The 13,058-nt window shown below is 29.3% G+C and overlaps 1 protein-coding gene across 1 annotated transcript in view; it reads right to left on the bottom strand.

The window, feature by feature from the left end:
• Positions 1 to 13,058, bottom strand: part of LOC118195958 (midasin) — a 589,327-nt gene that overhangs the window by 484,871 nt on the left and 91,398 nt on the right. The window contains exons 20-24 of the mRNA XM_085823548.1: positions 12,147 to 12,332; positions 10,785 to 10,860; positions 9,351 to 9,613; positions 7,333 to 7,511; positions 1,480 to 1,571 (exon numbers count right to left, since the gene is read on the bottom strand). Coding sequence (XP_085679674.1) covers positions 1,480 to 1,571; positions 7,333 to 7,511; positions 9,351 to 9,613; positions 10,785 to 10,860; positions 12,147 to 12,332 — 796 coding nt within the window. The remainder of the gene's footprint in view (positions 1 to 1,479; positions 1,572 to 7,332; positions 7,512 to 9,350; positions 9,614 to 10,784; positions 10,861 to 12,146; positions 12,333 to 13,058) is intronic.

The raw sequence follows: 13,058 nt of genomic DNA, 5'->3' as shown, positions 1-13,058 counted from the left end.
CCTTATGCCTGGGCTATAGATGATAATTTCCTGCTACAGGACGATGATGATAGATCACTCAGGACTCGCACTGTGGATGATTATCTTCAGCAGCAAATAATTCAGCGCAAAAGTGGCCTGCTCGGTCAGTGGGCCTGAATCCTATTAGGCATGTTTAAGATTCAAAATCGTAAAAACAACCTTGTATTTAGCTTAAGTATATGCCCTCGAAATGGATTGAGTGTTTCAATATACTTAAGCTAAATACAAGGTTGTTTTTATGATTTTGATTGTCACATTAGCGTGTTTCTCTTCTAGTCCATGATTGAGATGTTCTAGGAAGACATAGAGCTGCATTCATTCCTCTTCTTTAGACCCTTACCACGCTTGCAAATGGTTTGTAATGGCTCTCACTTCACACAGAACTGACATACTGCATAATTGACAATACACATTGCTGTATGTACTGTATTGCTTCTAGGGAAGATCATATTCCAAACTGAAGATAATTTTTCTACACCAAACTGGCACATCTAAATTGCTCATTTTCTATTTATGTTAATTTCTATAGCACCATAATTGTCTGGCAATTGCTTTTCATGTTATTTTATACCTTACTATGTGTATACTGTGTGTCAGCTTCATTAAATTCTACATGTAACTTTTTGAGTAATAGTCATTTTTGTGATTTTTACTTAATTAATGATAACCAATGTATATCAATTTATAATGTACTTTTTTTAATATAGAACAACAGTCTTTAAAAAGCTTGTTAATGTGTCTGCATTAACTCATAATTCAAAAAAATAAATAAATAAAAGATTAAAACTTTATTTCTGATTTTGATCAGTCAGCATACCAAAATGATTATTAATAAAACCTTACTGAAAATTTCTTATTTTAAATTCAAAAACTAAATTAAATGGTAAGCAAGAAAAAAAAACTTAATGGCTAAATTTAGATTTGATATACTTTATTTAGTGGGACAAAAATAGAAGCCTATTAGCTAATTGCTTTGCTTTTCTATGTAATGCATTAAGTTCTAAGAATTCATTTTCATGTGATGAATAACATTTAATAATATAAACCTACATCTAACAGCTAAAAATTCACATTTATTATGCCTTGCTTAAATATCTACAGTTCCCGAGAACTTTTATTGCTTTCCATTTCTGTTGAAATTTATCATTTAAATATGTTGCTAGAAATATTTTCAGTCTATTTCTGGTTAAATTATTGCATTCATAAAAATAAGATAGTAATTAAAATGTGCATCAGTAAGAAACATTTACTTAAATTATTTTATATGCTGCTAAAAGTTATTTGCTAAAAGCGGGCAATGTAATGGAAGTCCATTTCATAATAATGTGTTTAAGATATTTAAACTATTTAAATGCCCCCCTAACTTGCAAAGTATAGATTAAAATATAACTATATGAAATATTTAGAACTAATGTGCTAAAGAAATATGCATCAATCAAAATAGGCAAATTAACTTACTCTATTAAGAGCTTCCATGACTTCAGTAGGAGCAAGATTTAATTCATCAAGAATAATCCAATAGCCATTTCTCATAGCTTCAACTAATATTCCTACATAGAATTAAATTTATATTAAATAACTGACATACAGTAATGATAAGATACCATTGTAGCTTCAACTAATCTTATAAATTTAACTAAAATTATGCTTGCATAATTTTATATCTACTCAAAAAAAAAAAAAAAAAAAAAGAAGAAGAAGAAGAAGAATGTTATAAACATGATTTTTCTAAGCATTAACATTAGCTGCCCACATAGACTTTAAAATAAAAAAAAATATTAAAAAAAAAAAATTATTACGTTTAGGTGCAAAATTTTACAAAAGCAGTTTCAGTATCTAAAGCAGACAACATTATGTGCATCACACAGATGCATATGTATATTCACACACATGTAGCAGCTCTTACTTGTCACGACTTATAAAACATGGCAAAAATAACAATTTTCATATGATGATGCATGGTGGAATGTGAATGCATAAACACAGTAAGTGTGAAGAACATGGAAAATTAAATGTCAATTTACACACTGAAATTTACAAGAGTGATAAATATTTATAACTATTCAAATGAATCATTAGCAACTGCAATACATGGATAACAATGATGATAGATTTCATTTATGACACACAGACCGACTCTCCTGAAGACCTCATCACCAGAATTAACATTGTTGCTGCAGAAGTATGTAACACACCGGGCATCTTCTAAAATGCACACTAATCAGAGTGACATTTTCTTAATTTTTGATGTACTGTTGTTAGTGGTGGGGAAGCATATGAACAATTTTTATAAACATCAAACATTATTTCTTGTGAATACCCATGATTAGAATAACTATTTTTTGTGTCCTTCATACCAATGGTCTTTCCATATTCAAATTTTACCTTCTACCGTAATGTTAGGAATTTTGTACATAAATAGACAATTTTATTAAAATAGTATGTAAAATTGCTGTATTTTCGTATAATGCAACTTGAAAAGCTGGTAGAAATGACGCTCTACTTGGAAAATAAGAATACAAGGGCAAGCATATTTAATATTGAGTAAATGGTTATCTCACTAACTCGACGAGGTATCACCAAACTGGCAATGTTTTTAGCGATTAATTTTTGCCGCCGAAGTCCTGGATCCTGTATTACAGTAAACAGATATTTTAAGTGGATAATTGTAATTGATGTTTTGTGTAACTGTATTTGGCCCTTATATGCCTTCCAGTAAATTTGAGAAGCAGAAAATACAAGATAAATCCCGGCGACTGAATGGAAACTATATAAGACCGGAGAAAGTCCTTCAGCTGTTGCAAGTTGTTAGTTCAGTGTGAGCTGCAGCACTGAGATATCTCCAAGTTAGCTTTGTTCCTTAGATGCACTTAGCATTTTGTTGTGTTTAATGTTCACAGTAGTTTGAAGTGTAACTACTGATTGTACTCCATGATACTGTGAAAAGTTGTATAACTATTTTTGTGGAAAGTTTCAGATCTCTGAAGTATTTCATCTGATCAAATAAATTTTATCAACTTAGCATCAGAGCTGTGTGCATTCAATCTATTACGAACCTGTATACACGCAACAGTACTATGAAAATTGTTACTTTGTCATACCCTTTAAGGTTGTGATCATTGATTCTATTAGATCTATTACATTCCATTATATTACTTCATCAATTCTGTTACATTCTATTACATTACTTCATCAATTCTGTTACATTCTGTTAAATCTTTTCACCCTTTAAGGTTGTGATCATCAATTCTGTTACATCATACATACACAAGAAATTCCAATTAGTAAAATTTTTATTTATTAAATATACACTACACATTAATTAGCTGAACATAAAATAACCCACAATTTCATGTGGGAAATTAAAGAATGTAATTAGAAAGAAACTTACAAATCCAGGGCAATACCATTCTTAATTAAGAATTTAAATTCAAGATTTGAAAGAATAGTTTTATACAGCAACTAAAAACAAAAGCTGCTCATTTTGGTATCAGTTTTATCTGCAGATAATGCCATAAATCATTAAATTTGTAAATGGACCCTTCATTTTTTTTTAAATCTTTATTAAGTTATAAGGCATTTCTCCCGCCTTCTTGGCATGCTTTCGCGGTATGGTGGTTTGCATGCAGGGCGCATATCCAGAGGTACACAGTTCAATTCCTGGCGAAGGTGTTGTTAATTTTTCAATCTCTCTTGCCTGCTTCCCAAAATACCTAATGTCTTTACAGTGGTGGCATCCAAACTAAAAGGGTGTTGGATGATAATTCTCCTCACCCAGGATTTGTTGATAGGGTCTCCTAAACACTCCAGTCGTCCTTTCTCCACCTTCTTAGCATACCTTCATGGTGTGGTGGTCTGCACGCTGGGCACGTATCCAGAGGCCCACTGTTTGACTCCCAACGAAGGCGTTGCTAATTTTTCTCTTTTCCTGCTTCCAAAATACTTAATGTCTCTACAAAGTCATTGAATTTTACATTTTTATTTCAAATTAATTTAAGCATAATGATTTAACAAATAAACTTTACTCCAGGCGGACTGTATAAAAAACGTTTTTTACAGAACAGTTCATCCATACCTACAGTGTTACAGCTATTTTCCTAAACATCAGCATTTTATTTTAAGCAACTTAGTAATATGAAATCTATATTTATGATGGAACAGCATGCATTCACATATTTCATAAATTCTGCATATCAAATAACTGACACTGGATGCCATGCACAGTTCCAACACCATATGCAGTATTTTATGCATGGTATTGACACTGTAATGACAACTGTCCATGACATCCAGTCTGATTTAAAACTGAGTAAATTTTAGGGTTTCATGGATTTCAGATCATAAATGATCAAGTCATTGATAAAGTCATTGGATAACAAATTAATATATAGAATCTAAACAAAGCCAAAATAATCAAAAACAAATTCATGAAAACAATATAAAAGCAATTATTCTTTTTTAAAAAGCATTTTCATACAGAAATATATGTTTAATACAGTTTTATGTAAAAAGAGCATAAGGATAAAAAGCACATAAAAATTATTTTTGCAAATCTTTCAAATTTCTGTTTACTTCCTATTTACAGTTCATTAAACTTGAATGTTCAAATTTGAGCCCTCCTACCCAAAATTATTACGTATTTCCTGATCAATTATTATATTCAAAATTCTTTTTTCCTTATCAGCTGCAGGAAAATCATAAGCTTTATTAAAACTTGCCATTCTGATATAACAAAAAAGTATAATATTTATTCTAGTCATAATATAACAAACAACCAAAATTCCAAATACTGCAAGCGTGCTGGACAAAAAAATGAGGTTGCCTTCAATTACTGGTATAAGTTTAATGAATGTGGGCAAAATATTTATTAATCTACAATTATAGAAGCAATAATCAATAAGCAATGTTACTACTTAAACAGAAGAATGAAACTCCCTGACTTTTCCTGTTTTTCCAGGTGTGCTAAGCCCTTCACATTTCTGTGTTGATATCAAAAAGAACATGTGGCTTTTAGGCTGGCAGATTTTTTGGGGGGGAGGGGACATTTCTACTTTGTTACAAATCAGTATTTCAAAGCGTACATATTTTGATAATTTTACTTCAAAAAAGAGATACGAATAAGATAAGCCCTTGACATTTCTGTGTTGATATCAAAAAGAACGTGTGGATTTTAGGCTGGCAGATTTTTTGGGGGGTGGAGGGGACGGTTCTACTTTGTTACAAATCAGTATTTCAAAGCGTACATATTTTGATAATTTTACTTCAAAAAAGAGATACGAATTATTATTTTATGTATTTGTATAGTATTCTATCTATTGTGAAACTATCATTAAGCAGCATGATTTAGTTCCATTTACAGATAAGAGTGACGTTACAACATGCTCATAACACCTGCATTATGATTTGATGTAACCCCAAATAATTCTCAGTACATCACCTTTCTTTTTAGGAACAAAAATATTATTTAACTGTTTTTAATGCATTTTTTATCACATTTTGAGAAAAAAAAGATGAGCCCGAGGACTCTAGAATCACATTTGTGAAACAAATCAAGTGTAGACAAACTGATGATGTTTTACTGTAAGAATTGCAGATAAAAGTGCGGCTTAGAATTCCACAGGAGCAACAGACACAACTTTGGAGGGATCTCTGCAAAATTTCATAGTTTGAAGGTAGACAACTTTGACAGTCTAAAGGATAATATGTAAGTAACTATTTTTTATTAAAGGAAGAAAATATATTCTGTAATTATTTTATTAAAAAAAAAATAAATGCATTTTGCATTCAAATTACAATACATTTATTGTGAAAGCTTTCTTATCTAAAACTATATCATAGTAGTAAACCTTGGGTATTATAAAAAAAAGAGGTTTTCATGCTGCACGGGCACACTTTTTCAAAGGAACTCCAAACTGACTTTAATTCACTTTATAATGCATGATTCACTTATTGTACGATTTGTTATTCAGTTCTGATGTAAAATAAAATAGCATATGGTTAGATATTATAAATTTTATGTTCTTTGGATAATTGCATTTTGTAATTTTGTTACACATTTATACTTAGAAAATCGCAAGTAGAAAAGAAAAGCTTTTATTTATCAAAGTACTTTTAAATACGATGAAAATAAATTTTTTCAAAAAATCTGAAAGTTTTCACACTTTATATTACACCCAAATGAATTTTAACACTTTGTGTGTTACCTTTATTTACTGTTCTTCACACTTAGACCATAAAATTCAACAGCAATATCACAAAATAATTTTAAAAGAGCATATCTTTAGAATTTCCGATACAGAGTCACGCAACGCAGGAGATAAAAATGTCCCCCCCCATACAGTGTTGCCATTGCTTGCTTTGAAATCATTGAGTTTGTTAATGAAAAATTCTTAAAGTTTTACAAAATATGAAATAGATAATTAAAATAAATTCCAAATTAGGGCTTCCAGATTCCCATATTCGAGTGAAGGATTACCCTATTCAAAATGTTATGGCTCTAGGTACTGCTGTTTTATCGCAGTGCAGGAAACATACATATATTTATGCAGATTGTTCATGATTTAATTTCTTTAAATATAATACAGGATTCTAATATTTGGTGGCAACAATGTAAAAAGTGATACAACCTTTTGAAGTTTTCAACACAAAATGCTAAAATGAAATTGATAGCCCTTCTGGGCTAATGTCATTTGGGCTAAAACTTAGTAATTTACCATATATTAAAGTAAACATAATTAAATAGAAATATTAATTGATTAATATTTATATTTAATTTGTTGTAATCTTATTAAACACTGCTTGAATCTTAATATAAAAATCTACAAATGTCTACAGTAGATTAAAACAACTGAGACTATGTGAAATTCAATACAAGAAAGATCAATAAAATTTAATAAGAAAAAAATGCAATTCAGACGAAATAAAATTTAATAAGAAAAATTATCCTGAAAATCTTTAGAGGTGGGGAACTGGAATTTGCCTAATTTAAGTTTCATTAACTCAATAAATTTTATTTATTGCTGAAAAAGTTTTCTAGTAAAGGCTAAAAATTCAAAACTGAGAAATTCATAAATCTACCATGAGACTGAAAGATGTGATGAAAAATGAAGTCTAAATCATTTTACCAGTCCAATAAAAAATATTTAGTATTTGCAGTTTTGATAAAATACAAGAAGGAAAAACAACTTTTTCCTGAAGAAAGAAAATCAATAGTATTACATTTTCTGCAATACTTGATTTAAAGACTAAAATCACATTTAAAGCTGAAAAAAGCCATCACTGTTTTTAACCCACAGAACACTTTACACTAACCTTCTTTGAAAACCAGTTTTCCATTTTCATCAGCACTGTATGTTCCAACATACTCTTGAATGTCTGTGTGCTCATGGTTATTTACCCGTACACATACATTCCCAGTTGCTTTAGCAAGCCACTGCACAAGACTAGTTTTGCCAACTGAAGTTTCACCCTGCAACAGAACTGGATATCGCCTGTGAAAATTAAAAGATACATAAATATTCTATTAGGAAATTACACTAGCTTAAATTAAGATAAAGTTAACCTTTACACATAAAAACAAATATATATATCACTAATATATAAAAAATAAATTTTTACAACTTTCAGAATTTCCTCAAAACTTTTCATGCTTAAAAGCATTTCCCTCCAAATGCATTACTTTGAGTTTTTATTATTATGTCCAATGCTGTATGCAAAAGCACTTTGAAAACAGGAGACAAACATGCAAAAATGAGATATGATAAAAATTACAAGATACAAAAATAGGAAAAAATACAAAAATTCATAAATTCTTGCATAAGCATAATTCCATGTCCATAAATTCTGTGCCTTCAAACTGGGAGTAAACACCAATGACAGACTAGACAATTGGCATCGATAGGAGGATGGCATGACAGGCTAGAAGCAGTTCCATCTATGGAATGGTCTATATGGTTGTTAAGCAACACACTTCCTAGTTGAAGTTCTCTCAAATAAAGATCTTTTAGAGGTCTTCAAAATGCTTTGACATGCAACTGAGAATGTAGAATTAATAAATGATAATACTAGATCTAGTTAGGATGTACGTATCCTTTTTTTGCAATGGGACCCACGGTTTCATTATCAGGGATTCCACAAGGAAAAGAAATCCACTGGAATATAATTTTCAAATGAAATTCAAGCAAAAAAAGAAATTCTTCAACTTCTTGGCTAGCTGGGGGTCTGTGGTGATTCACAGAATAGCTGTCATAGAGTTAGAAAGGATCATAACTTTCAGAAGATGGCCAGGTCATCAACAGCAAATAAGTGTTATAAAGCAGCGTTTATAGCTTTACTTCACATTAAAATAAGTTCTGAATTGGTCATTTTGCAGAAATTTATAATTCCACTTCTTTCAGTATGGTTAGTACGAGACCTGTTATTAGAAACATATAGTAAAAGAATCAAAAGAATATCTGCTTCTGATAGTATCCACTGCCATAGAATAAAAAGCACCAGAACAAATATATTTATGAAGCAGCCACAAAATATCGAGACAAAATACAAAAGTCTGATTTCAATAAGATTAAGAGACAGAAGCACAGTGTTTGGAGAAAACTGTAAGTTAATCTCTACTTTAAGCATTTTAAAGCATTTGGTGCTCAGACCTGAAATTTTAAAGTTTCTAAAATGCCATGAATAAATGGGATTTTCTTGATTATAATTAAAAAAAAGCCTCCCCCCACTTTGTATCTTGATTCCTTTTCTTAACAATATACATGCAGCCCAAAATCAAATATATTAAAACCTGGCAGAAATTTCTATGTATAAATGAATATGAAAGCCATCCTTCCATACAGAATTTTCAGTCCATAACACTGAGAGGATTAAACATTTTTTTCTGGGATTATGTGAGATTACTTAAGAGCACATTCAATGATATATGGCCTTTATTCCAGCAGCTTTCAAATGAACTTTTTGTTATTAAGACTTATAATTCACTAAAACTACCTATAATTCTTGATATTTTAAGACTACAATAAAATTTCTGCCTGGAAATATGGCATGAGAATGAATAAATTAAATTACAATCAATTTATTAAATATTACCTTTCAAGAATAATTTTGTCAAAAACTACTTATGAAATCATTTTTCAGCATTCACATTATACAACTGCTATCTCAAACAATCACGTTATACTTTTCACTTCCAAAATCTCAGAAACGACAAGACAATTCTGTTACATTTTTAACCAAATTTTTAAAAGGGGGGGGAGAAAAAGAAAGAAAAAAGAAAATAGTTAGCATTAGTATCAAAAAGTAGCAACGAAATAAAAAGTAAAAAATCTTACCCAGCAGAAACAATTCGAGCTAAATCATGAAGATTTCTGTAGACAGTGTTCGTAAAAATATAATTTTCAGAGCAACTAGTTTCTTGATTTCCTTTCAAAATCCAATATCCTAGAATAGGAACGTGTTTGCCACTTCTTGGTTCTGGTATACTTTGCTTTAATATTGATAAGTGTTTTTTTCCCAACAAATGGTTTGCAATAGCAGATGTGACAAAAGGATGTGATTCATTGTCCAACTGCGATAAAAAACTCAAACAAAAGGCCTAAAAATATTTCAATATATTAGAAAAATATATTCCTATAAACATAGAAATAATATGGCATCTCATATAAGTAGTAATAATTTATTAAAAAGGTGTTCTGGACTTAATTTTTAAATAGATGTTTCATTTCCAGCAGTTCAAAGTTAGAGATAAAAGATAAAAATGATAAAAAGATTCATAAACTCTTTTTTTTTTTTCCAGTTTTTATAAAATATTTCTTTATAAAAGTAAAATACCTCTTATCTACAGCATAAAACATAATAACAAACATTGATAATTATAATTTAATATTTATACTCAGATTTACACTTATTCACATCAGAATTATTATGCTGAAATAAAGTAATTATAGAGTATTTAAAATGCGAGTCTTTCTTCAAATTTGTCTTGATATTATGATAAGTATGCAATAGTTAGAAAAAGACTCAACTATTCTTAATTTTGCAAACTTCAAGAAATATACTACAGAATAAATTAACTAAATAAACTAATTGGAAGAGAATCACAAAAATGTAAAATTTTAAATTTGGCAAAAAAGTAATTTTTTGCAGGGGAGTCTAATTTTAAGCAGCATGTAAACCAACATATTAAAACTGCTGAACAGTTACTAAAATTGCCAGAAAATGAATACCATTGATGCTCTTAAATTATAAGCATTTGTAGCAGGACATTAAAAAAAATTAATAGACTGCTCTTTTTAATAAGTTGCACAAAATTATTTTACAATAATGTAGGTACATTATATATCAAAAAGGTAGTTTTAAAATTATAATATTTGAATTATAGTGTCATCTATCTATTCAAAAATTCTTTTAATAATTCAGAAAAGGCTTCCTTATTTTATAACTTTACAGTCATAAAATGATTTGTCTTGCCCTCAAAAAAATATCTGTGTCAAAACTTTTAAGTATTCACCTCCTCTTTTTGAAACAATACTGCAGATTTATATAATTCTGCTATCTGAACAATTACATAACATACCTTTTGGCAGAAGACTAATCAACAGCTACAGAGCATTATGCATTTAACTAGAGTGAAATACATAAATTCAAGACAGAAACATTAAACAGATACAATTATCAATTATAGTACCAAAATACGAGGGAAAAAGGTGATCAGATAAAGCAAGGATTATGGTTAAAACAAATTTAAATTAATTTTATATACTTGCCTCATACAGTGAACGAGGAACATTGTGGCAAGGATTGGAGGATGCACATTTTAGAGCTCTACAAAGTGTTCTCAAACTGCAAAATGAGTAAGGTGTCAGTTTTTAGCCCATAAAAGAGATTTCAAATCATTTATCATCATGAAGATATATTCAAACATAAATAATTACAAGAGGGCTAATTATACAAAATACATTAAAAATTACAAAAAATAATACAAAAGCACCATCATACATTAGTGATATTTTTATTAAGTTATCAAAATTGTCACAGATACAAACTTTTATATTTTCACAAGTTCTGAATAATTATGCTTTATTAGAGTCTGAAAATTTTTTTATATTATACAAAACATAAGAATATTAGATCTTTAATTCTTAAACGCTTGATCAATGTGTATTAGTATGCTTTCAGAGTATACATCTGTACACCAACATTACTTATATGACCTAAATTTATTACATTAGGAACATAATTTGATAATAAAAGCATCATTTTCCAAAACTATTTATATTAGATTTTTATCATTATTTATAGATGCATATTTAAATTTTTAATGAAAGTATTAAAAAAAGCCTTTAGAATCTTTATTTAAAAAGGCAAAAATAAAAATTTCTCTTCTAAACTATTACCATTTTTTACAATTTAATTATGATTTTCTAGGTAACTATGATGATAAATTAGGGATATTCACAATTTTGTCCATGTAACTTTCGTTTAAATCGGCAACAAAACTTTTTTTTTTTAAATTTTATTTCTTATAAAGTTTCCATTTGACTAAGTAATTCGCTCCCCCACAGGGGGAAAAAAAAAAAAAAAATTATACAGAACATGAAATATCATAGTGAGGAAGTTTAAGTAGCACAAACACTATTACATGAAAAAATAACTAGAATTAAGATAACAACAGTTTTGATCATTTAACTTGGATTATGTCATGTTTTCAGTAACTGCATAAAAAAATCACTTTACAAACATATCTATTAAAAAACAATAACAAAGTTTTTACAATTAATACAAATAGAAAATACATTCTGCTTGATAACAGAAAATCTTACACTTAAATATCATAAAATAACTTTAAACATCATAAAAGTACAAATTTATATCTTAAAAATTATTTTAAAAAATATATATCTGATCTGATCACAACTTAGAAGTCTTAAAAATCATAACTTTTCATATAGAAAATTACTATTATTAAATTAAAGTTACAGATTTGGATAATGAAGAACAACTTTAATATGACAACTTTGCTTATAATGAAATTGAATCCATCTATAAATGGCCTGCACAGTGGGGGAAAAAATAATAAAAAGGGAGACCACCCATACATTAATAGAATTTTAAAAGCATACTTTTACCTGTAATGTGGATGATGTCCTGTGCCATCATTTAACTTTTCGGTGGCAACTTTTTTAATAAAACTGTAGAACTCTACTACATTTTCTATAACAGATGGGTTTAAAGACAAGCCCCTAAGGTACATTTGCACCAATATTGTGAGATCCATTTTATCATCAATTTCTTGAACGAAAAATTCTGTAAATCTAATTTTGAAATGAGGAGGTTATTATAAGTGTAAAAATAAAAAGAATTTATCATTTTCAATGTACAGAGTTTTTAAATTAAAATAAAAAAATTCTTACAAAATTTGAAGAAAACAAATCATTCACTTTCCCTATTTTCACAAAACTATAAGTCAGGGGTGCCCAACTCATGCCCCAAAGCAAGTATCAATGCACCTCAAAAAGCGAGCATGAAGCACAAAAAAGGTATCAAAACCCCACCCCAAAGATATATTTTACTGTTGCAACTGGGGTTTAAGGCTGGCTTTCAACATGGATGGGCATGTTATTAAAGGCTAGGAGCTGAAGTGAAATAAAATGCATTTTCAGTGGAGTGGCAGTTCCAAATCTTCTTTTGACTTATGCACAAAATGACTATTTTCATTTTGACCCAGAGAGACAAATATGGCTTGCACAGTCATGGGTTACTCATGTCATCATTATTTGGCAGCACACACATTTGTAAACATTTATAAACTAGTACAGTTAAAAGTCTTTAATCCGTACTCGTCACGACTTCGGCGATTCCGGATTATAGATCATCAGTTTAAATCTGGTAAGATGGCATGCAGAAATTATAAAATTAAAAATATGAAACCGTAATTTATAAAATAATGTGCAATTATGATCTAAAGGGTACCAAAATTTACAAAAAAAGAAGCTTAATATTTATTTGTTTACTTTATTAAACATTTCCTTCAACGCGCG

This window comes from Stegodyphus dumicola, chromosome 9 (assembly GCF_044657685.1).
Source record: "Stegodyphus dumicola isolate Sdum_Otavi_A_Nest chromosome 9, ASM4465768v1".
In the NCBI taxonomy this organism is placed as follows: domain Eukaryota; kingdom Metazoa; phylum Arthropoda; class Arachnida; order Araneae; family Eresidae; genus Stegodyphus; species Stegodyphus dumicola.
Note: the sequence above shows the minus strand (reverse complement) of the source record. Positions and strands in the feature narration are given on the sequence as shown.